At 38.2% G+C, this 24,023-nt stretch overlaps 1 protein-coding gene across 5 annotated transcripts in view; it reads left to right on the top strand.

Moving 5' to 3' along the window:
* The window catches only part of Ptpn12 (protein tyrosine phosphatase non-receptor type 12), a 71,809-nt gene that overhangs the window by 19,307 nt on the left and 28,479 nt on the right, over positions 1-24,023 (top strand). For 3 of the 5 annotated variants that reach the window (XM_021190212.2, XM_029534631.1, XM_029534638.1), the window contains exons 2-6: positions 6,251-6,359; positions 13,746-13,822; positions 16,234-16,329; positions 19,629-19,667; positions 22,210-22,281. In XM_021190212.2, coding sequence (XP_021045871.1) covers positions 6,251-6,359; positions 13,746-13,822; positions 16,234-16,329; positions 19,629-19,667; positions 22,210-22,281 — 393 coding nt within the window. Of the gene's footprint in view, positions 1-5,679; positions 5,726-6,250; positions 6,360-13,745; positions 13,823-16,233; positions 16,330-19,628; positions 19,668-22,209; positions 22,282-24,023 lie in introns of those variants that run through there. The other 2 variants (XM_029534639.1, XM_029534635.1) reach the window with 2 other exon arrangements.

The following is a 24,023-nucleotide window of genomic DNA, read 5'->3' as shown; positions in this document are numbered from 1 at the left end:
ACTTGGTGGCTAGCACCTTTATCTGCTGAGCCATCTCACTGGCCCAGTATGACACAATTTTATTACCCTTCTGACTTAAATAGTCTTTTATTTCTATGAAATACTTTCATAGTAAGGAAAGGATAAGCTTAGATTAAAAGTTTGTGTTTCTAGCTGGGAGTGGTAGTACATACTCGAGGTACCAGGACTTCAGGGGCAGAGGCTGGAGAATGTCTGCTATGAGTTTTGGTGATGGGAGCTGCCGTTAATAGAATGTGCCGCTCTGGCCTACGTCTTCAAGGAGTTCTAGTTCTACCAAGGGTGGTGTGCTTGTGTACTGGGTTGTGACCTCCATTAGCAGTCCATAGAGAGAGCTGGGGTAGAGGTGAGGAAGCAGTGGGAGGAAGTGGATGACAACGTGTTACAGCGGTACTAGTCTTAGGAAAAGGCTTCAAGATGATTTCTAGTCTGGTGTACTAAAAAGCAAAGACAGACAGAATAAATGAAGCAGAGAAGGCAGCTGGGGTAAATAAAGCACACAGTGAATAAGAAACCCTGAGATTCTCCTTTATTTTCTTCAGTTACATCCTCAATTAATCAGTCCTGAGTTACAGCTTCAAATGAAAAAACAAACAAACAAAAACGGGCTGGAGAGATGGCTCAGTGGTTGAGAGCACAGACCTCTTTTCCAGAGGTCCTGAGTTTAATTCCCAGTGGCTCACAACCATCTGTAATGGGATCTGATACCTTCTTCTGGTGTGTCTGAAGAGAGCAACAGTGTACTTACATACATTAAATAAATCTTAAAAGAAAAAACAAAAAAGCAAAACGTGGTGGGTTTTTTTTTTTTTTTTGCCAGTTTCACCTGCTGAGATACAGTTTTGTTGTGTTTATACAGGGTTGGATAATTCTACTATTTTACAACAGAGTCTTAAACTTTTTTCATTTGGAACACCAGATATATACATAAACTAGATATATAGATCAAGCCTTTACTAATTATACATCATAATTCTTAAAAACATGCATATGATTTTACTGTTGGTTAAAGTGAGAGTGGGGCTAAGAACATAGCTCAGAAGTATAGTGCCTGGCATTGGAATCCACACTAATTAAGGGATTAAGGTTGGGGAGATGTGTGTGCTAATAAGGTAGACACTTTTTTAAAAAATTTACAGTATGTATGAGCTGGTTAGTCTTTATTGTCTTCTTGACATAGCCTAGAGTCACTTGCGAAGAGGTGACCTCAATTGATGAATTTCCCAAGGAGATTGGCCTGTCTGTGACCCTGTGTTTGAAATTGCCATGATTGATGTGGAGGGCCCAGCTCACTATGCAAGGTGCCATCCCTAGGTCGTGGGGTCTAGGCGCTATAAGAAGCTAGCTGAGCTTGAGTCAGATTCATCTCTGTGACTTCTGGTCCAGTCTTTGCTGTGCTCCTTCCCTGGCTTACCCAGATAATGGGCTGTAACCTGTACAATGAAAAGAAACCCTTTCCTCTCTAAGGAATCACGTTTATCATAACAAGAAGAAGCAGCGTGTGTGGGGGCAGGGAGGAGCAGCAGAATGCCTGTGCTAGTTTATAGCATGCATATGGAGATAGGATAATTTGTGTGGGACTTGGTTCTTTTCTGCCATATAGGGTCTGGAGACGGAACTCTGGTCATCATCACGTTTGACAACAAATACCCTTAGCCTCTGAGCTATCTCACTTGCCCATGCTTACATTATATTAAGAAATCCTGACTAAATATTTGCTAGTGTAGGTCATTAGAGCATCTTTATTGTTTTTCAGGGTTGATAAAATTTGATTTTTACAATTGTTTGTGCTAAAAATATTATTTCACATATATAAATAGTACAAATATAGTACAAATGATAATGGCATAATACTTGGGGCCATCTCAGAAATTGTTCTAAATTCTCTCCTGATCCCAAGCCAGGATTTATTAAGTGATTTTTTTTTTTTAATGAAACATAACTTAGAAACTCACACAGCAGTTAGGGAGCCACATGCACAGGCCCAGGAATGTGTGCATGAGAGATCCGAAGCTGGTGTTAGGTATCTTCCCTCTATCACTCCACACCCTGTTTCCAGTCAGGCCATTTCATGTAACATGGGACTTGCAGTTCATCTAGACCGGCTGGCCGGAAAGGCCCAGGGCTCTTCCTGTCCCTTCTTCCCCAGTGCTGGGATGGCTTCCCTGTGTGATCCGCTGAGCCCGGCCTTATTACATGGGCTTTGGGGAGAAACCTCTGGTCCCATGCCAGTGTAGCAGCACTTTACCAAGTAAATCTTACTAGTTTGATTCTAATCAAGAATTCTAGCAAGTACAGTCCAGAGATATGCTAATTTGATATTTACATGCCGATTAAAGTCTGTTATCTTTAATTAAACCATTATGATTTTATAATAGCTGAAAACTTGGGTGTGTATGGGTAAAACCAAAACCAGACTACAGTTCATTACATGCAGTGGTCTGAGTTGAGGAGCTTCAGGTAATGATTCTGTTGCTTAGCTGAGGTCACACACAGTAAAATCAGGGGATGCATGCACTACAGGTGAGCACAGCCAGAGCCTCAGGTGGGTTGGGTTTGAGTCTGGCTTCATTTTTGGTGGTTGTGCTTTTAGAAACCCTGTACCACTGCCCAGTTTTCCTATCTACCACAGTCAGCCCTGTGACCCCTGAGTTTTAAGGAGTGGTTTTCCCATGTCATTCTCAGGACATTGTAGTCCTTCTGTTTATGCCCTTTTATTTGTTATAACCCGAGCTTTCCCTTCATAAAGGGAGGAACAGCCTTTCCCTTGAGTAACAGCCAAGCTTGTTACTCGACTGTGGAATCCTTTCTTCCGCCCTCTCCAGACTTTTTAAACTACATGTTTTTTGTTTTTTTTTCCTTCCTTACTAATTTCTTCTCCAATTTCCTATGAAAAGTCTCTAATCCTCTTTCTTAGAATCACTTGATACTGCAAACCTATATGTAAAATAAATACAAAGGAACCTAACAAAACCGGATTCTGGGGCTGGAGAGACGGCTCAGCGGTTAAGAACACTGACTGCTCTTCCAGAGGTCCTGAGTTCAATTCCCAGCAACCACATGGTGGCCCACAAACAACAATCTGTAATGGGATTTGATGCCCTTCTCTGGTGTGTCTGAAGACAGCTACAGAGTACTTACATAAAATAAATAAGTCTTTTTTAAAAGAAAGGAAAAGGAAAGGAAATCAGTTTCTGTCCTATCAAGCTAGTCAGTCAGTACTCCTTCAAAGGCTTGGTCAGACATTCGGCAGCTGCACCTGTTAATTGATTAAGAACGAAAGTGTTCTGGTTAATTTACCCCAGACCTTTTGAATGTCTGGGGACCTCAGCAGTCTGACCTTCCTGGTAGACAGACTGCTTTACATTATACAGCAGGTCCAATCAGACAAATTTGCCCAGAATATATTTTTTTGATAGTCAGTCTAAGAAATCTGAAGTAACAAGTAATACTTGTTAAGTTTTTTTGGCTAATAGTAATTAATGATTATTGAGCCATTCTATGCGTTAGCCTCTTTGCTACGTCTGGAGGCTTCATCTGCATTTTATAAAGGTTATAACACTGGATTGAATGTGTTCATTATCACACATTATCACAACCAAAATTTTAATTACTGCAACTAATTGTAAGGCTGACTATATTTTTGATAGGAATTTAGTGTTTTCTTAAATGTCTTTTTAATACAGCTTGATAGACTTCTTGATGTTGACTTTTCAAAGTGCAAAACAAAGTTTTATTCTGTTTTATGTTGAATATCTCTAATTTGAATAATGGTTTTTAAGATACCATATATAACTTATATATATATGACTTAATTTACATATAATAATTATACATGTGTCTTGGACAGTGTGACATTTATGTATGTATGTATGTATGTATCTGTGCCTGTCCGTACACATGCATACATATAAAATATGCAATGACCAAATCAGGCTGAGTATACTATTCAGGTAGATGCTAGGGTTTTTGTTTTATTTTCCTAAAACATTCATTTTAAAGTGGAATAGATAAAGCATTCTGTGATATATCAGACCTTAAGAACATTGGATAAATAAAAATCTAAACTTAAATATTTACTTATGATACAGAGACATTCTTAATAATTATCAGCTTTTACATAAAAATTTAGTAAAATGTTTCTCAGTAATTGTCACACAAACGAAGTGCTTGGATGATGCAGCAGGTGCTCTAGAAGTGTGTGGCGGTTTACACTTCACCTCAGTCCTCCTCCTTTGTTCTTGGTTCTTTTCTTAGTAAGAGTGATAAAGCACATTTCTCTTCTGCCAGTGCTTCTTTGGCTGTTTAAATTGACATCCTTCTTTAAGTATGATTTTCACACAATACTTTATATTAAATAACTTGAAATATATCTTTTCAGATTATCAGATCTTTGAGCAGAGAAAGTAGATGTGCAAGACGTGATTGCTAACAGGGAATCTATGAACGTCTATTTGCCTTTTCCGTTGCTCTCTTACATCTAATTTTTGGGTGGGCAGGATGTTTGTACAATCTGAAAGTACAAAGACACACTGATCTCTTCACTGTCCGTTTCCCAGCATTCCCGTTTTCCTTCCCACAACTGCAACCTTTGGTATTAGATTTCTTGGGGACATGTTTTATGCGTATGTACAAACAGACATGTTTTAAATTCCTTTAATGCTAATAGTAGAACACTATTGTGTTTTCTTCTTTTTACATTCAGTTGGGATTTTTGACATGGTGCCATATTCCTATATTTAAGACAGAGCTTCCTTCCTTGCTTTCTAGCCATATCAAATTTGATTGTATGAAACAAATTTATCCAGTCCTATTGTATTAATAGGGTATTTTTTATTGTTTGTGGACTTCTGCTACTACAAACATTGCGATACACACCTTTGTGCGTGCATTACTTCATGTGTGCCAGTTTGATCTGGAGGGCACATGTGTAGAAATTTAAGATAAATTTGTAACTGCCAGCTCTCTCTCTCCTTGTTTGGTAATGTTCTTTTTGGACCTACATTGAGCTGAAGTCTCATTACTCCAGTGTAGTCCAGTGTCCCAGTCCTGTGAGTGCTAGGGTTGCAGGCATAAGAAAACCTGGGTAGTTTACACATCTATATATTTTGAGATTTTTTACCTCTAGGAAAAGTCACCATAAGCATATGAATTTTTACTTTGGCATTGTGCTATACTGGCACAGCATGATTTTTGTTAAGAGGAAAAAATGAATATTCTTATGTTCAGTCTCTAAAGTATAGTCTTTTTTTTTTTTTAGTAAAACAAAAATAGCCATTTACAGTTTAAGTGCCTGTATGTAAAATTACTTAAAGTAATGATATAACAAGAATAAGACAAGATTCTTGTGTGTTAAAATTCTCTGATTTTTAAAAAATATGGAAAAAAATATGGTCATGAAATTCTTAATTGCTTGAGGGTCAGCGTCACAGGCTATAAAAATAAACTGGTGAAAAAATTAAATTGCTACCAGACTTTTTTTCATTTCTTTTGCATTTAATAATAAGAGTCCTAAAGTCAAAATGCTTTCAATATGCCTTTAATCCTTCCAAGAAAGTAAACTACTTTGAAATTAAGTTTTAGAAATATAGTTGAGTAGAACCTAAACAATTCATAATGCCAACTTTCAGTTTTGCTGAAAGCAGGAAGTGTATTACTGACAAGCAGAAATATTCCAGCCCAAAGAACATCCCTACTGCCATATGTGGTAAGAATTTGTCACTAACCCACAAACCACTTCTGTAATTCAGTGAATAAGCAGAATTAGTCTTTGTTGGACATTTCCAATTCAGTGTGAAAGAACTTTGTTTTGCAGTGTTTTACAAGTAATTATTAGCATATGTCTTTGAGAGAGCCTGGCACATCATGGATTCTCCTGCATCATTGAGAGAAGAAACCTGTGCTTAATTCCCCGAGTATGGTTTTAAAACTTAATGAGACCTTATTAAACACAGAAATTCTCATCTTATTAATGTCTTTAAATAGAATTACTTCTAGTTGTTCCCCCTTGCTGCTTTAATAAACATTAATCTTTGTTTGCACTTGTTCTAAAAAAAATTATTCTTAGGGTTAATTTTTAAGTGATAGGGAAACTAACAGCTTAGAGCAATAGGAGAATTAATTGTGAGGAATTGGGTCAGCAGAATTCATTGAAGAGCTCTTTGTAAATCATTAACAGTTTGAAAATACCAATGTTTCTCTAAACTTGAATTTTATTTTCTTGTATTTTAAGCGATTGAGAAGATTGTCTACCAAATATAGAACAGAAAAGATTTATCCCACAGCCACTGGAGAAAAAGAAGAAAATGTTAAAAAGAACAGATATAAGGACATACTGCCATGTAAGTTTGAAATGCCCTTGATAGAATAAATAGAAATGCTATCTAGCCCTTTGTCACGCCACAAGCTTTGTTCCTGAACTGACTAGCTAAAGAGGTAGTATCAGGCCTTCCCAACGTACACTGCAGAGGAATCTGTGACTGTGCTTCTTAGAAGCCATTTCTTCTTGTGTAGCAGTTTGTGGTTTGGTTTTAGTTTTGGTTTTTACTAAAAACAAACAAAAGAAATAAAAGTAACGTCGACAATTGGGATAGTTTCTTAAAACACTCATTTATCTGCTACCTGATCATAAAGGAGCCTTAATTGATTAACTATGGATTAAAAATGGGCCATAAGATGCTTCAGAAACCTGTGTCTGCTATCCTCAGCAGTCTGTCTCCTAAGCATGTCTCAAGTTGAAAACGTTATGTTCTCATTATTATATGCTAAGATACTATTGTTTTCTGTCTAAGTAACTAAACACATGCTTAGGTGAGATTTCGAATTCTAAAATGGTATCTTGTGTTGGACATGCATTTTCTGAAAGCTGCTGTAGTGTTTCCTTCCAGTATCTATACTCCCTAACACCATTTCCTTAACTGTTGCTATTAGAGCTTCTCTCTAAAGTGTCCTTATGTCACAGGGACCTAGTAGTGACCTCCTAGCCCAGTGCTTTTTTCCAGGGTTTTCTTTCCTGTTAGATATATGCCATTACCAGTCTATTTTCTGAGTTTCTCTTCTTCCATGATAACCCTCTTTCAGATCATTTCCTCCTGCTCGTTCTCCCTCTGTTCCACTGATTTGTGTGCATGTGTATTTATGTGTGTATTGGGGATGGTCAGAAGTCAGCCCTCAGTGTAGAGGTTCAGGAGCTGCTTCTGTTTTTGCTTTTTGAGATTTGGTATCTCACTGTGGCGTGGGCTTTTCAATTAGACTAGATTACCTGGTCTGCAAGCCTCAGGAATCTGTCTGCCTTTGTCCATCTCCCTAGTGCTGGGAGCACTAGTAACACTCATGCCTGGCTTTTTTATGTGGATCGTGGGGGTGAGCTCAGGTCCTCAGGCTTGCATGGCAAGCGGTTTACTATCTGGGCCATCTCTCCAGTCCTCCTCACTAGTTTCTGTGCCTAAATTTAATCCTTCTACTGTTAACTGTTCTACATTATTCTCATCTGAGGATTGTGTGATTAGACATTATTAATAAAATTAACAAAGAACTGCACAGAGTAACAGTGATGAGTTACCACTCTGGAATTTCAAATATGGACATCACTAGCTTGTAGCTGTGAGACTCAGGACTGGTCTTCACTGTGTCTGGTTTTCTCAATTGTAAGTTGAAGGTGGTAGTGATAATCCATCTAAGGCCTGCTTTGGATGTTTGATAGGTCGGACGTCTTTTACTAACCTAACACAGTAACCACTCAAGGCTTTTGCTCTAAATACACTCCACTTTCCTTACTAGTTGCTTTAGTCTGTTCAGGCTGCTGTAACAAAAATGCCATAAACTTGGTGGCTCATAAACAATAGAAGTACATTGAGAGAAGTCCAGAATCAAGGCATGGTATGGTAAGCACTCACCCACCGATTCATAGTTGGCGCCTTCTCACTGAATGCTCATGGAGAACAAGGAGCAAACAAGTTTCCTTGGGGCTCTTTTATAGTGACGATCGTTGAACTCATCAGAACATGGTCTCCTCACCTCCTCAAGGCTTGTCTCCTTGATGCTCTTGCTTTGGGAATGAGGTTTCAGCATATGAACCTTGTGGGAATACAGTCAGACCATAGCGCTAATCCTCCTTGGAATAAGAGTTGTCTTAGTTAGGGTTTTTGTTTTGTTTTGTTTTCCTGTGAGGAGACACCATGATCAAGCAAACTCTTACAAAGGTAAACATTAACTGGGGCTGGCATACAATTTCAGAGGTTCAGTGCATTATCATCATGGTGGGAAGCATGGCGGCATCCAGGCAAACATGGAGGAGCCAAGAGTGCTACATCTTGATCCACAGGCAGCAGGAGACTCTTACACAGGCAGCCAGGAGGAGGGTCTCTTCTGCACTGGGTGAAACTTGAGTACTAAGAGACCTCAAAGCCCACCTACACAATGACACACTTCCTCCAACAAGGCCACACCTCCTAATAGTGCCACTTCCCATGAGCCAAGCATACTCAAGCCACCACAGGAGTTAATATGGATTTCTGGATACTTTATTAAGCATAACTTTCCTACTGTGCACTGATTTTTTTTTCCCCCTGTGCTCTAGAAAAATAAATCTTAACTGACTCTAGGGTTCTGTTTTCACATTCATGTTACAGAAAGTTGTGAGCATATACACTGATGATACAGAAGAGAACATGCAGAAATCTCTCATTTTGTTATTTCATGTTCTAGTGTAGGTGGTAGACAGTGAATACAAATTCACATAAGCTCTATCCTCTGGTTGATTAGTACTAATAGGGATAATGTAGAAAGGGCGAGGGTCATTGAGAAAGCTGGGAACCAAAGGAAAGCGTTAACGGGGGGGGGGGGGGGAGGTGAATTTTAGTGGCAGGCTAGTACGCCAGCCTTCTAAAACAGAAAGCCCTCATTTATATTGGTTGCTGATTTATGTGATTGTTGTTCCCCCACACACACAATCACAACAAAACCATAGCAATAGATAGTGTACCATTTGCAGGTGGGAAACTGAGGCTGGAGAAAGCTAGGTAATTTATCACAGGGCTCACATAATGGAAAATTTCTATCCAATGCCATGATGTTCAGATAAGATGGTTGTGGCACTTAAGGATATTTGGCGGTATTTGAAGGCATTTCCTCTCCCAGCTTCTAGTAAGCAGCTCCCAGGGTACTAGTGCAGTGTAATGTCCTGAGAACAGACTTGTCTAAATTGAAGTTGAAAAACCTTTAGAATGGCCGCTCTTGATCTTTGTGTTAAAGTCAGGAGGACCTGGTTTTCACAAGTAGAATTTCAATAAATTTCTACCTGTTTTGATTTGACATGTAATATTGAAAACAATTGTACTTACATATTTGTTAGAAAATAATTTGCTAATTTCCTTTGAATGTTTAACATGTCCATTGTTTGCATAAGCACACTTTTAAGCAGCTTTAACATACAATTTCTATACCATAAAAGTTATCCATTTTAAGTATATAATTAATTTTCAAAGTAAACTTAGATCATGCAGTGGCTAGCCCAATCCAGTGTTTGGAAATTTCATTACTTTCAAAAGTTCTGTGTTTAGCCTAGGCTGCTGCTAGTATGCTTTCTGATTCTGAATTTTGTTCTTTGAGAAATTAAACATAGCTGTCATTTCATATGTGATCTGTGGTGCTTGATATCATTAACTCAGCATGTTTTCTTGTTATATTTGTGTTATGGTAGTATTGGTAGTAACTTTCTTTTTACTATTGAGAAATATTCTGTGTCTATACCACATTTTGTTATCCATTTGGGAGAGTAGGGACTCTTTTGAGACTGGGTTTCTCTGTGTAGTCCTGGTAGACCAGGCTGGCTATAATCTGGCTGCCTTTGCCTCCTGAGTGCTGGGATTAAAGGTGTGCACCACCACTGCCTAGTGATCAAGATTTTTGTATAAACACACTTTTATTCTTAAGTGCATATGTAGGAATATCATTGTCAACCTACAGAAGTTTGTTTAACCTTTTTGGCTTTATGAGGCAGCAAGTTGCTGTGTAGCCGAGACTGGATTCTGAATTCTTACCCCTCCTGCCTCAGCCTTGTAACAGTGAACCTTTAGGCATGTACCTCAACACCTAGCTTCTGTTTAGCTTTTTAAGAAATTGAGATAAATGTATTTCAAAGTCACTATCCTGTTTGCTATTCCCAATGTTAGTATGTAAGCACCAATTGCCCACATTCCTACCAGCACTCGGAACTGTTGCATTTTTGTCTAAGACCGTGCCTGCTTGGTATTAAGCTACTAGCTGCAAGCATCCTTCCTGCCTCAGCCTCCTGGGCAGCAGAGTAAGAGGTGTGAACCATTGCACTTAGCTGCAGGACTTTCCTTTTCTGAGTGTGTATATCTGTTCACACATGCTTGTGGAGGCCTGAGGTCAATGCTGGCAGTTTTCCTCAGTTGCTCTTCAGATTGAAGCCAAGTCTTAATGAAGTTAAGAGCTCACTGTTAAGACTAGTCTCGCTGTCTCTGCCCTCTGAGGCTGGAATTACAAGTGGACCACCACGTGCCTCTGACTCAGGTGGGTTCAGAGAATATGTACTGGGCAAGCACTCAGCTGCTTCAACCACAAGACATCGTCCCAGGTCCAGACTTCTGATGATAAGTTTTTCTAGTGTTTCTTGATGTGTTTCTAATTTGTAGCTTTTCGTGTGCTGTTAGCTAATTCTTTGGTGAAAAGTCTTCAAGTTATGTAAAGAAAACTTTATTTTAATCTTAGTGTGTTATAAGAATTCTTTTTGTTGTTGTTCCTGCTTGGGTTGGAAATAGAGGTCTCATACTTGCCGTAGCCTCAAACCTCCCAAGTGCTGGCATTACACGTGTGGATTAATGTCCGGCAAGAGTTCTTAATGCATCCCGAACCCTAGAAGCTATTCCCAGAATTAAAATTTCTCTATGTACTATTAGATAAAAGGTTATTTACCTATGTTTTCTTGTTTGTAAGGGCTAAAAGTGAGAAAGCCTTTGGAGTTGGTGAATTGGAGATAGTCTGCCTATTTTGTTGTTAAATAGGAAGATTATATTACTTCACCTTGTGTATGGTTAAACTTTTTCATCTTAAAAAACCTTTAAGAGTGAGGAAGTAATTCCCACCTTGCATGTAGACAGCCCAACATGTAGGCGGACGATCTTAACTACCATTTTGGAATCAGTTGTTGTACTCTACCTTTGAGGTACTTTGACTAGAGAGTGGTTTGCCGTATGGATAACAGTTATTAACTGGGACCCCTTATTACTGGAGAACATAGGAAGAGGAAGCACTATATAGTTAATCAGCATTATCCTGACCAAATATTCTAGCCTCGTGTATCAGAAGCAGCATTTTTGGAACATCTATTTTCTTTTCTAAATGGTGCTTTAAAAAAGGGAGACCACATAATGTGAATGAAATCAGAGTCAGAACACTAGCAAACATGTAACCATTTTAGTGCCTGGAAAATTTTTAGAGGTGGTTTGCATAGAGATTACTAGTAGTCTTTCTTATATCTCTTCCTACAAGTTTCCAAAATAGAGATTTTATTCCCCCAAAATAAGAAAAAAGGACTTTAGTACTTTATATAATATTTGAACAAATGAAAAATGTTATTCATTGCAGTTGTCCTTGTAATAGTTTAGTTTATAATTGGCTGTTGCTATTTCTAGTTCTTTTTTTTTTTATGTTAGTTGGCTTTCTGATTCATTATGGATTAATAGGCCATAATGTGATAGTCTTAGTCATAGTGTACGTGTTCTGATCCTTTCTAACCCAAAGGTAGTAACTATTAGGCAGTTCTAATACCTTACCAACCAGGTGTCTGAGGTTTCTTTAAATTACAAGTAATAAGATGTATATGTACCTCAGGAACCTCCCCGTCTTCAACCATGAAGTTGTACATTAAGAACAAACATAATTCTATAGTATTCTTTTCTCTTTATGTATGTGAGCATGTACATACATGTTTGTGCCTGTGTCAGTTTATGTGCACCACATGTGTGTAGGTCCTCTGGGGAGGCCAGAGTTCATCAGATCCCTTGAAGCTGGAGTTATAAGTGGTTGTGAGCCATCTGGCAGGGGCATTGAGAATCACTGTGACCTTCTGCAATGCAGCAATGGCCTGTAACTACCCAGCCATCTTGCCAGTCCTCAGTCTTATGGTATTAGTCCTCCAAAATATATAATTCCCTCCTGGTCAAAAGTCATAAATTAGGAAAACTTGTAATTGGAAGAGACAAAGGAAAAGGAATAACTAAATCTATGTGTAATCTTGGAAAACATCAGGAAAATGGTTAAAAAATGTTACTTAATAGTTTGGTAACTATGCTGTATTTATATAGGATATTAGTATTAAGACAGAAAAGGGGGCTATTCCTATAATCCCAGCACTTAGGACAAAGAGTCATGAGTTCGAAACTAGTCCAGACTGTATAGCAAGGTCCTGGTTGAAATATTCCTACCCAACAAAAATTTGTAGCTATTATTAGAAATCTCAGTAGCAGTTAGCTATAACTCTACATTATTTTTGCAATTTCTTTCTAAATCTAAAGTCATTTCTAAATATTTATTATAGTTTTTTGGGTTTGTAAGATTTTGGTCTTTTGTTGTTATCTTGAAATAGGGTCTCTCTAGAACTTGGTATGTAGACCATGCTGGCCTTAACATAGAGGCTTACATGATGACTCCATGAGCTAAGTTTCTTGCTGCCAAATCTGACGACCTGAGTTGTTTCCAGAATCCACATGGTGGAAGGAGAGAACCAGATGCTGCAGCTCATCCTCTGATGCAGTCCATGTGACATGTTCATTATTGTCCCATGCCCCCCTCATATAAAAATAAGTAAATAAATATAGAAAATGAATAAGGATTTACATAACTCATTAATGCACATCAAAATAAAATGAATCCTGATATTAGAAAATAAAAGTATGAGGGTTTTTTTTTCTTAATTGTCTAATTTTTTTTTCTAATCCTGTTAAACTTTGGTATCTTAATTAGTCATAATTACTTAGTTTTTATAATTTCTGTAAAATATAAGAGATAGGTTTCTTATTAAGAACTTTAGCAAAGAAACAATAATTAAGAAGTTCTGAGGTTTGAGCTGGGGAGATAGATGGCCCAGCAGGCAGCAATGGCTGTTCCAAAGGACCGGGACCAGCTCTCCAGCACCCACATTGTAGCTTGCTGTCTTCTAACTTCTGTGGGCATTGCTCACACATGCACACACAGATATAACTGCAGGCAAAACACCCGTACACATAAAGTTTTATTTTGTTTTTTGTTTGCCTTTTTGGTTTTTTAAGATAGGATTTCTCTATGTAGCCCTGTATGTTATGGAACTTACAGACCAGGTGGCCTGGCTTAAAAACAAAACAAGCAAACCATGCTGAGGTTTCATCCCTAGACACCACCCTAGTTAATTTGGGTCAGTGCCTAATGTTTTATACTTCTAATGTTCCAGAGATCATTCTCCTTGCATCTTTGATATGCTTATTTACATTTTTTGTTGCTTTTCTCAAAGGTTTATTTTTTTGTTAAAAATGGCCTTCTTGGTACCTAAAACTTAACTTTCTATTTTTTAAAGTACATGTGATATATTTGTAATCCCAGCACTTGGTAGCTGACAACAGTTCAGTGGCTTTGTGAGCTACATTGTGAGGCCCTGCCACAAAAAGCCAGAGAAGAAATGCTCGCATGCCACTTGGACATAAGTTATGAAAATCTTTTCTCTTTTGTAGTTGATCACAGCCGAGTTAAGTTGACTTTGAAGACTCCATCCCAAGATTCAGATTATATCAATGCAAATTTTATTAAGGTACGTATGAAAATGAAGGAAGGTTTCCTTGCTACACTTCATGCCTTCCTATATAGCGATTTTATCAAAGGTGTTAACTACCCAACATGGTCCTAATAGGAAATAAAGGAAAACCCTGTCCTGCACATCTTACTTGATTTTCTTGTAGCTACCTGTGCCACATAGATCAAACCATATATAGAATAGAAGAGACAGTTTTCTGTGTGCTACTTTTACATCAAAGACTTATAAGAACTCTTAGGTCGTTATGTAAATGGTCTTTCAGTTTAGATGTACCTATATATTATTGAACCATATGATAGTTTCCAATTTTCCTTAGTAGTGAAATTACAATGAACACTGTTCTTTTGAACAATTTCTTAGGCTAAACTAACAGTGCTGAAATTACTAGGTGATACTGATTTAAATTTATAAAATATAACAGATTTTAAAACCTTCGGTAGTTGTTACTATGTGTGTTGACAACTCAGGGCCACTGTACCTGTGATCCCAGCGTTTGGGAGGTTGAGATCAGGATTGCTGTAAATTTAAGACTGTCATGAGGTAAAGAATATGACTGTCTTAAAATAAATAAATATACAAACAAAAGAATATGTAAATAAAACTGTGTATGTAAATAGATATGTAGATAAAAACAAAGTGGTAGGCATCTTGTTAGATAATTTGAGTTAGACTTAAACCATAAGGTAGATGGGTAGGTGGTTGATTTGAGAAAATTTCTTTATGTAGCCCAGACTAGCTTGGAACTTGAAATTCTCTTGCCTTGCATTCCCTGGTAGTGAGGTTGTGAGCTTGCTCTACTATGCCCAGCCTGTCAGGTCTCTATACTTTTATCAAGAAAGACGTATAGCCTCTTGTGAAACTTGAGTTTAAATAAAGGCTCTAATTTGTTCTATAGGCTATTTTGTGTTTTTGAGTCTAGTTATACAACTATTACAACTTTTCAATGACTTATATTAGCAACCATATATGTATGTATGTATGTATGTATGTATGTATGTATGTGTATGTGTGTATATCTTATTGATAATAAAAGATAGTAAGAGTAGAAAAATAAATTTGACTTAGTGATAAATTCCAGTGTGATTTTCACCTCCAGTGTAACGGTGAACTGTAAATAATTCTGCCCGTGTTTAAGGAAGGAAGCTTTTGAGTTTTCCCGGCTGTCTTCTCTTCAAACTCCAATGGAGGTCATGAAGGAGATCACCAGGGATCTCAGAGCAATAACAGTTTTTAAATATTTGGGGGTGAGCAGGCAGAAATGTGGCCCTCTGTCCTACCCAGTAAAGCTCTGTGAAATTCACTGCCAAAACAAAAAAGAGTAGAAAAAATAATATTGTATTTATAGTATTGGACAAATATGGCTTTGGGTAAAAAAATCGTTTAATAACTAAGTTTATTTTAACAAAATAAACTTAGTTATTACACTAAGACAAAAATTTATGGATTAAACAAAAATTGGATATTTTACTTCAAATACTGTCAATATATACTTTTTTTATAGGTGTTGAATTCTAGATTTGTTTTGTTTTGTTTGTTTTTCAAGACAGTTTCTCTGTGTAGCTTTGGCTGTCCTGGAACTCACTCTGTAGAGCAAGTTAGTCTTGAACTCAGAAATGTGCCTGCCTCTACCTCCGGAGTGCTGGGATTAAAGGCGTGCGCCACTATGCCCTGCAAGAGTTCTAATTTTTAACTCTTCTTAGGGCACGGATTGAGTTATATCCCAGTTCATTTATTTTAATCAGATACCTTGTTTTATCTATTCTTATCTTACTAATTTCAAACCCGTATGGTTTTGAGTACACACTCATTTTGAGTTGATTCTTCAGGTGGTCATGGGAAAAGCTGCTAACTAGTTTAGTATTCTTAGATTCAAACTGTGCTTTTGTGTTTCTGCAATAGTTATAGTTACTCCTCTCTCTCTCTCTCTCTCTCTCTCTCTCTCTCTCTCTCTCTCTCTCTCTCTCTCTCTCTCTCTCTCGGTTAGGTATTAGGTTTTTGTTGTTGTTGTTTCCCGAGACAGAGGCTCTCTGTCATATAGTCCTAGCTGCCCTGGAGCTGTGTAAACCAGGCTGGCCTCAACTCAAAAAATCACAGAGATGTACTACAGAGTAGTAGGCCTCTACCTACTGAGTGCTGGGATTAAAGGCATGCACCATCATACTCAAGATTTTGTTTTTATTTCTTAGTACAAAGTAAGTTTTAATTGCTGATTCTGTATAATATATCCAGTAAATACAAAAGTACTATTGATTAGCAAAAGCTGAAATGAATTGGATATATTTTTGCCATGTTTTATACTCTGAAAGAAAATTGACTCTTGATGAAAACATTACTAATGAAATTTGAAACCTTAATGAAATATTCTTGATAACTATAGTAAATGTAAACGTTACCTTTCACTCTTTCAGGGTGTGTATGGGCCAAAAGCATATGTGGCAACCCAAGGGCCTTTGGCGAATACAGTCATAGACTTCTGGAGGATGATATGGGAGTACAACGTTGTGGTAAGTGACTTGTTGTAGAGTTTGAGATCTATAATATGTAATGACATTATGTGTCTTACTGAGAAAGGAGTAAGACAGCCTTATATATATTACATAGATATAGATATAATTTATTTTTATTTTATGTGCATTGGTATTTTTGCCTGCATGTATGAGTGTATAAGAGTGTCCAAAGCCCAGGAACAGAGTTACAGGCAGTTGTGAGCCTGCTTGTGCCTGCCGGGAATTGAACCCAGGTCCTCTGGAAGAGCAGCCAGTACTCTTCACTACTGAGCCACTCCAGCCCCTAATAATTTTCTGGGTAACCTTTGTGTTGTTTTTAATGATTGTATTCATTTTTATTTATCGTGAATTGGTATTTTGTTTATAGATATGTCTATATGAGGGTGTGAGATCCTCTGGAACTGGAGTTACAGACAGCTATTTGCTACCATATGGGTACTGGGAATTGAACCCATGTCTCTAAAAGAGTAGTCAGTGCTCTTAACCTCTGAGCCATCTCTCTAGCCCCTGTAAAAGTCTAGCTTTTTAGGTATAATGGCTTAAGTATAATGACGTTTCTGGAAAAGACAAAAACTACTTTTGAAGATGGCTCATTAAATTCTAAGTAGTTCACATATTTTAAGAAAAGTGTGACTATAGTTTAAATGTTGTCCTAAGTCAACCAATAATATAGCTAGTAAATAACTTTAAAAATCATTTTTCAAAGATTAATGCTTGTATAGACCAACAAAATGATTGATAATATAGGTATGCTCTTTTAAAAATAATAAATATAATATTTTTAATTTATTGTTTGAGAAATTAATACATACGTTCAGTGCATCTCCATCATATTTACCTTCTACTCCCCTTACCCAGCCCTTGGATTTCCCTCCTCTGACTCCACCTAAGTGTGAAAGGTGATCACCCTTCCAGTTTCTTCCATTAGTGCTTCTCACGGGCACACCGGTGTGGAGCCATGCACTGAGCCTGCTGAGCCTACTGAAGCCTGTAGCCCTCAGGAAGACTGACTCATCAGTGAGAGTGCTGGCTGCTCTTCCAGAGGACCTACTTCTGATTCCCTGCAGCCACATGGCAGCTCACAACCATCTACAACCCCAGTTCCAGGGCCTTGTGTGACATCCTTGGGCACTAGGCATGTATGTAGCTCAGACATACATGCAGGCAAAATTTAAATTGTTTTAATTAAAAAAATTAAAAAGAAGAAAAGACTGTTTCCCCTCCCAAGCAGCCATCAGTTGTCTGCATCTTCTCAACCAGGAGTGCGGACGACATGTGCCTGTCTAACATTCATGACAATGTCCCAATACCCCCTCACACAGAACTTCCCCTCATTGCTCCCTCCCCTTCTCTTTGAGATGGAGACCCCACCCCGCTCAGCACACACATCAGGGCACTATAGAACTAGGCACATCTGCTCCCGCTCAGGCCAGACAAGGGGAACGGAATCCATGGTCAAGCTGCCAACATATTCAGGAAGAGCTCCCACTCCTTTTGTTGGGGACCAAGCTGCTCCTCTGCTACATATGTGCATGGAGGCGTAGGACCAGCCCATGCTCACTCTTTGGTTGGTGATTCAGTCTCTGGGAACCCCCAAGGGCCGAGGTTAGTTGATTCTGTTAGTCTTCCTGTGGAGTCCCTGATTCCTTCCCCCAACTCTTCCACAAGACTCCTGGAGCTCCATCCAGTGTTTGGCTGTGGGTCTCTGCCTCTGTTTCCATTGGCTGCTGGGTGAGCCTCTCAGAGGACAGTTCTGCTAGGTTCAACAGCCATATCTTTTAACTTTTGTCTGAAAGTAGGATATTTTGGGTCCTTCTTCCTAGGAAAATAGATGTAAATATATTAACTATAAATTATTAAGTAAAGTAAGTATAAAAGAATGTTGGGAGGCAGAGGCAGGCGGATTTCTGAGTTCGAGGCCAGCCTGGTCTACAAAGTGAGTTCCAGGACAGCCAGAGCTACACAGAGAAACCCTGTCTCGAAAAATAAAAAAAATAAAAAAATAAATTAAAAAAAAAAAAGAATGTAAAGAACCTCTCTCCTTACGGCTGGTCATTCAGTGGGATGCATATGCATATCTGAACTATTAGCATTTTGGTTCCCTTTGGCTTTTTTTGGATAAAGGGGAATAGTGTGCCCCTAGGTTTGAAAGCAAGAAAGTGTATGGCTTATAGGATCCTTTGGAGCATCGTCATTGGAATCAGCACTTGTGTGGCTGTGGAAAGCCCGTGACAAGGAGCTCTCACTTCTCACGAATGTTACAATGGCTTTTTCTGTGATGTTGCAATGATTCTAATGCATTGGCATCCTCTGCTCTCCCTTTGAGAGATTAATAAAAGGGGAATGCAATAACAGTACTAGTGTTTGCTGGCAATTTCATTTTAAAGTGAGATTTAAAGCAGGAACACATTTTCTGTATAATGGCAACATATTATGTCTGCATAGAAGGTTGATTTTTCAGAAGTATGCATTTGCCAAAATTGGGAGAATTGTCACTTAAGATTTGTATTTCATTGTTATGTATTTTCAAGGTAAAATATTACATTAAACAAATATTGTTGCGCTCTAGATAATACAGATGCTGAGTTACCTAGTAAACTGATATCCTGCATGCTAAGGCTTTGAAATACCTTTATAAATAAGGTGGTAGAGGGATAAGTACAATAATTGTTATAATAGTTTAATGATAATAGTTTTTACTATTAAAATTTTCAACTTTTATATTTTAAATATAAAATGTGTCTATAAAATGAGGAAGCAGATATAACTTATTTAGAGGTTATTAATTTTAATAAATTCAACCTTTAGAAAGTTGTATTTAAATGTGCTTTAATATTTGATTAAGAGTAATACTAAATTAGGTTAATACCCTAACAGTACTTTAGTATAACTCAAGTAAGAAATAAATGAACCAGATTAGAGTTTAATCCAAACTAAGTAAGTCATTTTAAATGAAGTCACTTTTATTTAGTTTTTGTTTAGATGTGATTTTCATAGTTCATTTATCTTATGCTTCTTCTTGAGATATTATTTTTATGTGTGCTTTGCCTGCACATATGTTTATGTGTTATATATGTGCAGTGCCTGCAGAGATCAGAAAAGGGTACTGGGTCATCTGGCACTAGAGTTACAGATAGTTACTAGCTACCATGTGGGAACAGGGAACCAAAATCAGTCCCTCTAGATGAACAGCTACTATCAGGGTAAAAGATAATTATTGACATTTGTATTTCATTTTAAAAGTAAAACTATTTTTTAACTGATTTTTTTTCTCTCCCACCCCAACTCCTTCTTAGATCATCGTAATGGCCTGTCGAGAATTTGAGATGGGAAGGGTATGTTAACACATTGTGTTTGGGGAATAGAAGTTCCTGGTCATTTATTACTTCAGTTATCTGATCCCATGTAGTTAAGGGGTACACACTTCTTTTTTGTGCTCTGCTATTTTATATGATACATGGAACACAAACTTCTCTGTGTTTCAGAAGTTCATTTTATAATATTCTAAAATTAAGTGTATTATTAAGTATAGTTTTCAAATGTTTCATGATATTTTAAGTCAAATATAATTTATTGTCTAAAAAGTAATTTTTTAATGGTAATAAAATTGAACACATGCGCATATTAAAGTAGTTCTGGTGGTCAGCAATTTAAGCTACTATGATGTCATACACTTGGAATGTCAACACTTGGGAGACAGAAGCAGGGAGCATGCCACAAATTTGAGGCCAAGTCAGTTTACATAATGAGTTCTAGGCCAGTTAAATCTATGAGATCTTGTCTCACAATTTAAAAAAAAAAAGATAATCTTAAAAATAGCATGAATATTCTAAGTCTCTTTGCAAAAACTAATCTCTCTGTATGTGTGTATTGTATGTGTGCATACATAGGCATGTATATGTGTGTGCAGGTAGAGAGAGTCACATGTGGTGTGCGTAAGTATGAAAAACCAGGCTGGGCGTGGTAGTGCACACCTTTAATCCCAGCACTTGGGAGGCAGAGGCAGGCGGATTTCTGAGTTCGAGGCCAGCCTGGTCTGCAAAGTGAGTTACAGGACAGCCAAGGCTACACAGAGAAACCCTGTCTCAAAAAAAAAAAAAAAAAAAACAGGTCAGCACCAGTTAGTATTTTCTGTCTGTCTGTCCCTTGCCCCCCCCCCCCTTTTCCTTGCTTGAGATAAGGATCTCTCACTAAACTGGGAGCTTAATGTTTCAGCTTCACTGGCTGTCCACTGAGTGTCCAGAATTCCATCTTCCCTACGGTGCTGGCATTATAGGCGGATACTATACCTGACCTTACGTGGGTGCTGGGCTTCAAATTCAGCTCTGAGTGCAGAGCAGGTACTAAGTCTGTTGAACCATCTCCCCAGCCCCACCACCACTGTCTTACTTTGTTTGTTTATACTTTGTGTGGGGAGGGGGGATTTCAAGACAATGTTTCTCTGGGCAGCCCCTGGTTGTCCTAAAACTCACATCTGCCTCTGCCCCCCAGTTGCTGGGACTAAGTACATGTGCCAGTATGCCAGCCTTTGTTTATACTATTCTCTCAGCTCAGAAAAGAAAACCCTTGCTTGGTTTGGTTTTAGGTCATGCTCAGATTGGACCTAGAACCTTCTACACTCTAGCAGACACTCTTGCCACTGAGCTTCCAACCTTGCTCCCGTTGTTAGCTGATGCTTTCTCTGTATAAGTGATGTTTCAGACCATTATGATGTCCTACAGCATCATAGCTGGAATTGTCACTATAGAAGACAGTAATACATTTACAAACAATAAATAGTACTTAACTAAAACTTGTATGACCTCTCGATGTGGCACCCAAATCAAACTTAAATAAATTGCAAGTGTCTTTACTTGACGTTCTTTATATTAGTGTGACTCATTAGTAAAGGTAAATTTTAAGTTCTAAAAAATGGCTATAAAAATTTTCAATAAGAGATGTGTACACAACAAGCAAGACAAATCTTTGTTCTATACATATCATAAATAATGGAAAAGCTATGTTTTAAGTAATTTCTTTTATTTCTTGGAAACAACTTTTTTTGCCAGTATTGAGTGATGTCAGAAAGTAAACAAAGATAATAAAATATAAAAATTGAAGGCTAATGAGATCTCTATGTAAATGTTAATACTCTTTGTCGTTTACTTATAGTTGGAAACACATTTTACTCATCTAGTGGTTTCCTTCCTTCCTTCCTTCCTTCCTTCCTTCCTTCCTTCCTTCCTTCCTTCCTTCCTTCCTTCCTTCCTTCCTGTTTGTTTTATGCCAGGGTTTCTCTGGGTAGTCCTAGAACTCTATAGACTAGGTTGGCTTTAAACTCAAGAGATCTGCCTGCCTCTGCCTCCTGAGTGCTAAGATTAAAGGGATGTATGCTACCATTTGGCTCATTTAGTGTTTTTCTTAAGTACCATTAAAGTATAGGATTTTTCTTTTTATTTCATTAAGGAGCTCATTGTATTAAGTGGTGAAAATCAGTCTTAATTAGCACAAACCAATAGAAACCTGCAGTTGCTGCTCTTTCTTCTCTTTCTCTTCTTTCTTCTTTCCTCCTCCTCCTTCTCCTTCTTGGATATGATTGCTTTTGTTTTTTATGTGCATGGGTGTTTTGCTTGCATGCTTGTCTACAGACAAGCATAAGGGTGTCAGATTCCCTTACAGACATAATGAGCTGCCATGTGGATACTGGGAATTGAACCAGGATCCTCTGAAAGACAGACCAATTCTCTTAATCTCTGAACCACCTCTGTAGCCCCCCAAAATACTTCTTATACTAACAGTGCCCTTTCTTCTTAACCCTGGGACTAAAATATTTCTAAAAGCTTAAGAAATATCATACAGTTACTGAACTTTGTTCTATTTATCTTTTTTGTACAACAGAAAAAGTGTGAGCGCTACTGGCCTTTGTATGGAGAAGATCCTATAACATTTGCACCATTTAAAATTTCTTGTGTAAGTATCTAGTTTTACCTGTTTTAAAATATTTTTTAAAATTTGTTTTTTGAGAATTTCATACACAAGTACATACAGATCTATCCCTGACCCATTTTCCAGGTCCTCAGTCTCACCAACTATGTCTTTCTCCCAACTTCATGACTGTTTTAATCCACTGAGTTGGTACACATGGTGTAGGGCAGTAAGCTGGAGCAAGGCAAACACCCTAAAGAAAATTAACTGTCCCTGACCCAGCAACCAACAGCTGGCAACAGCCCCTCCCCTTGGAGTAGGACTGTATAAGCCCCCTCTTCATCCACATTGGAAGTTGACTGGCTCTGTCTTGTTCAGGGAGCTGCCATCCAGTGTTTTCAGTGTGTAATAGCCCTGTTAAGCCCAGAAAACAGTTTGACGGCAGTGCTCTCCAACCTTGGGCTCTTAGAGGCTTCCTGCTTGCCCATGGTGGTTCCTGAGCCGTGCGGGGAGGGGCTGATGCAGATGTCCCGTATAGGTAAGCCTTCCACAGCACTTACTCTCTGCTCCTTCATCAGTTGGGAGTCTCTGCATCTGCCTCCCTCTACAGCAGGAAGAGGCTGCTATGTTGAAGCTTGAGAGCTGCACTGATGGCTCTGTGTAAACATCAGTTTTGGAAGGTGTTTGTCCATCAGGCAAAGTAATAGAAGTGGTTTCTCCCCTAGGGCGTATGACCTATCCAGCCAGTTTACAGTGTCAGGCTTGGTTTCCATCCTGTGGAGCAGACCTTAGGGTCAGTGAAAAGGGGATCCTATAACGCACATGCCACAATTGCACCAGTAGGCATGTATTGCCAGGGCAGGTATTGTAGCTCACACAGTTCACAGCCAGGTAAGACTTACGCCATCAACACATGTCACCTTTTCTGTTCTATAAAAGCTACACAGTAGGGAGGATGCCTCCCCAGCACCTATTTTTATATACATTATTCATCAGAAAAGCTACATTGTAGACTAAACAATTAAATTGTAGTGTGATACAAACTCAGGATATTACAAGCCTAGGACTTAATTCCATGCAGACTTTCACTTACAGTAATCAGTACTGATATTTTATACTGCTTTCAGATTCAGGAGGTTTAGGAACAACTTTTACAACTGTTTTCTTTACTTTTATGATGATTCTGTAGTCTTTTTACATCTCTTGACAATGTCCATGTGACTGTTTCTTTGGAAGTTGATATATTCACTTCTGATCAAATAAATGGAAAAGAACATTGCTAACTGAGGTGGATCATGTTATCCTTCCTCACATTTTAAAATTAGGAATGAAGTTAAACTTGAATCCTGAAAGTAAAGATTATTCCTTATAGCAGATAATTTGACATGGGCCTAACGTGTAGGCTGGCCCTGGTTGATGCTGGAATTCCAGCATCACTAAGGAGGATTGTTCAAGTTTGGCCTGATCTGTGTAACAAGTTAGAGAGCAGTGATTCTCAACCTGCGGATCATGACCCCTTTCATAAACCTCTGTCTCCAAAAATATTTACATTACGATTCATAACAGTAACAAAACTACAGTTATAAAGTAGCAGCGAAAGTAATTGTATGGTTGGGGGTCTCCACTACATGAGGAACTAAATTAAAGAGCCACAGCACTAGGAAGGTCCTTGGTGCAGGGTGTGGGAGACCAGTTAGTGATCTCTGGAGTTAAACTCAGGTTCAAATACTACCACAGTAGAAATTTGAGAAAATGAAATTAAAAACAATGAGGGAAGAGAATGAGAC

The sequence above is a fragment of the Mus pahari genome, chromosome 2 (assembly GCF_900095145.1).
Source record: "Mus pahari chromosome 2, PAHARI_EIJ_v1.1, whole genome shotgun sequence".
Taxonomy (NCBI): Eukaryota; Metazoa; Chordata; class Mammalia; order Rodentia; family Muridae; genus Mus; species Mus pahari.
This window is presented reverse-complemented; position numbering and strand designations above follow the sequence as displayed.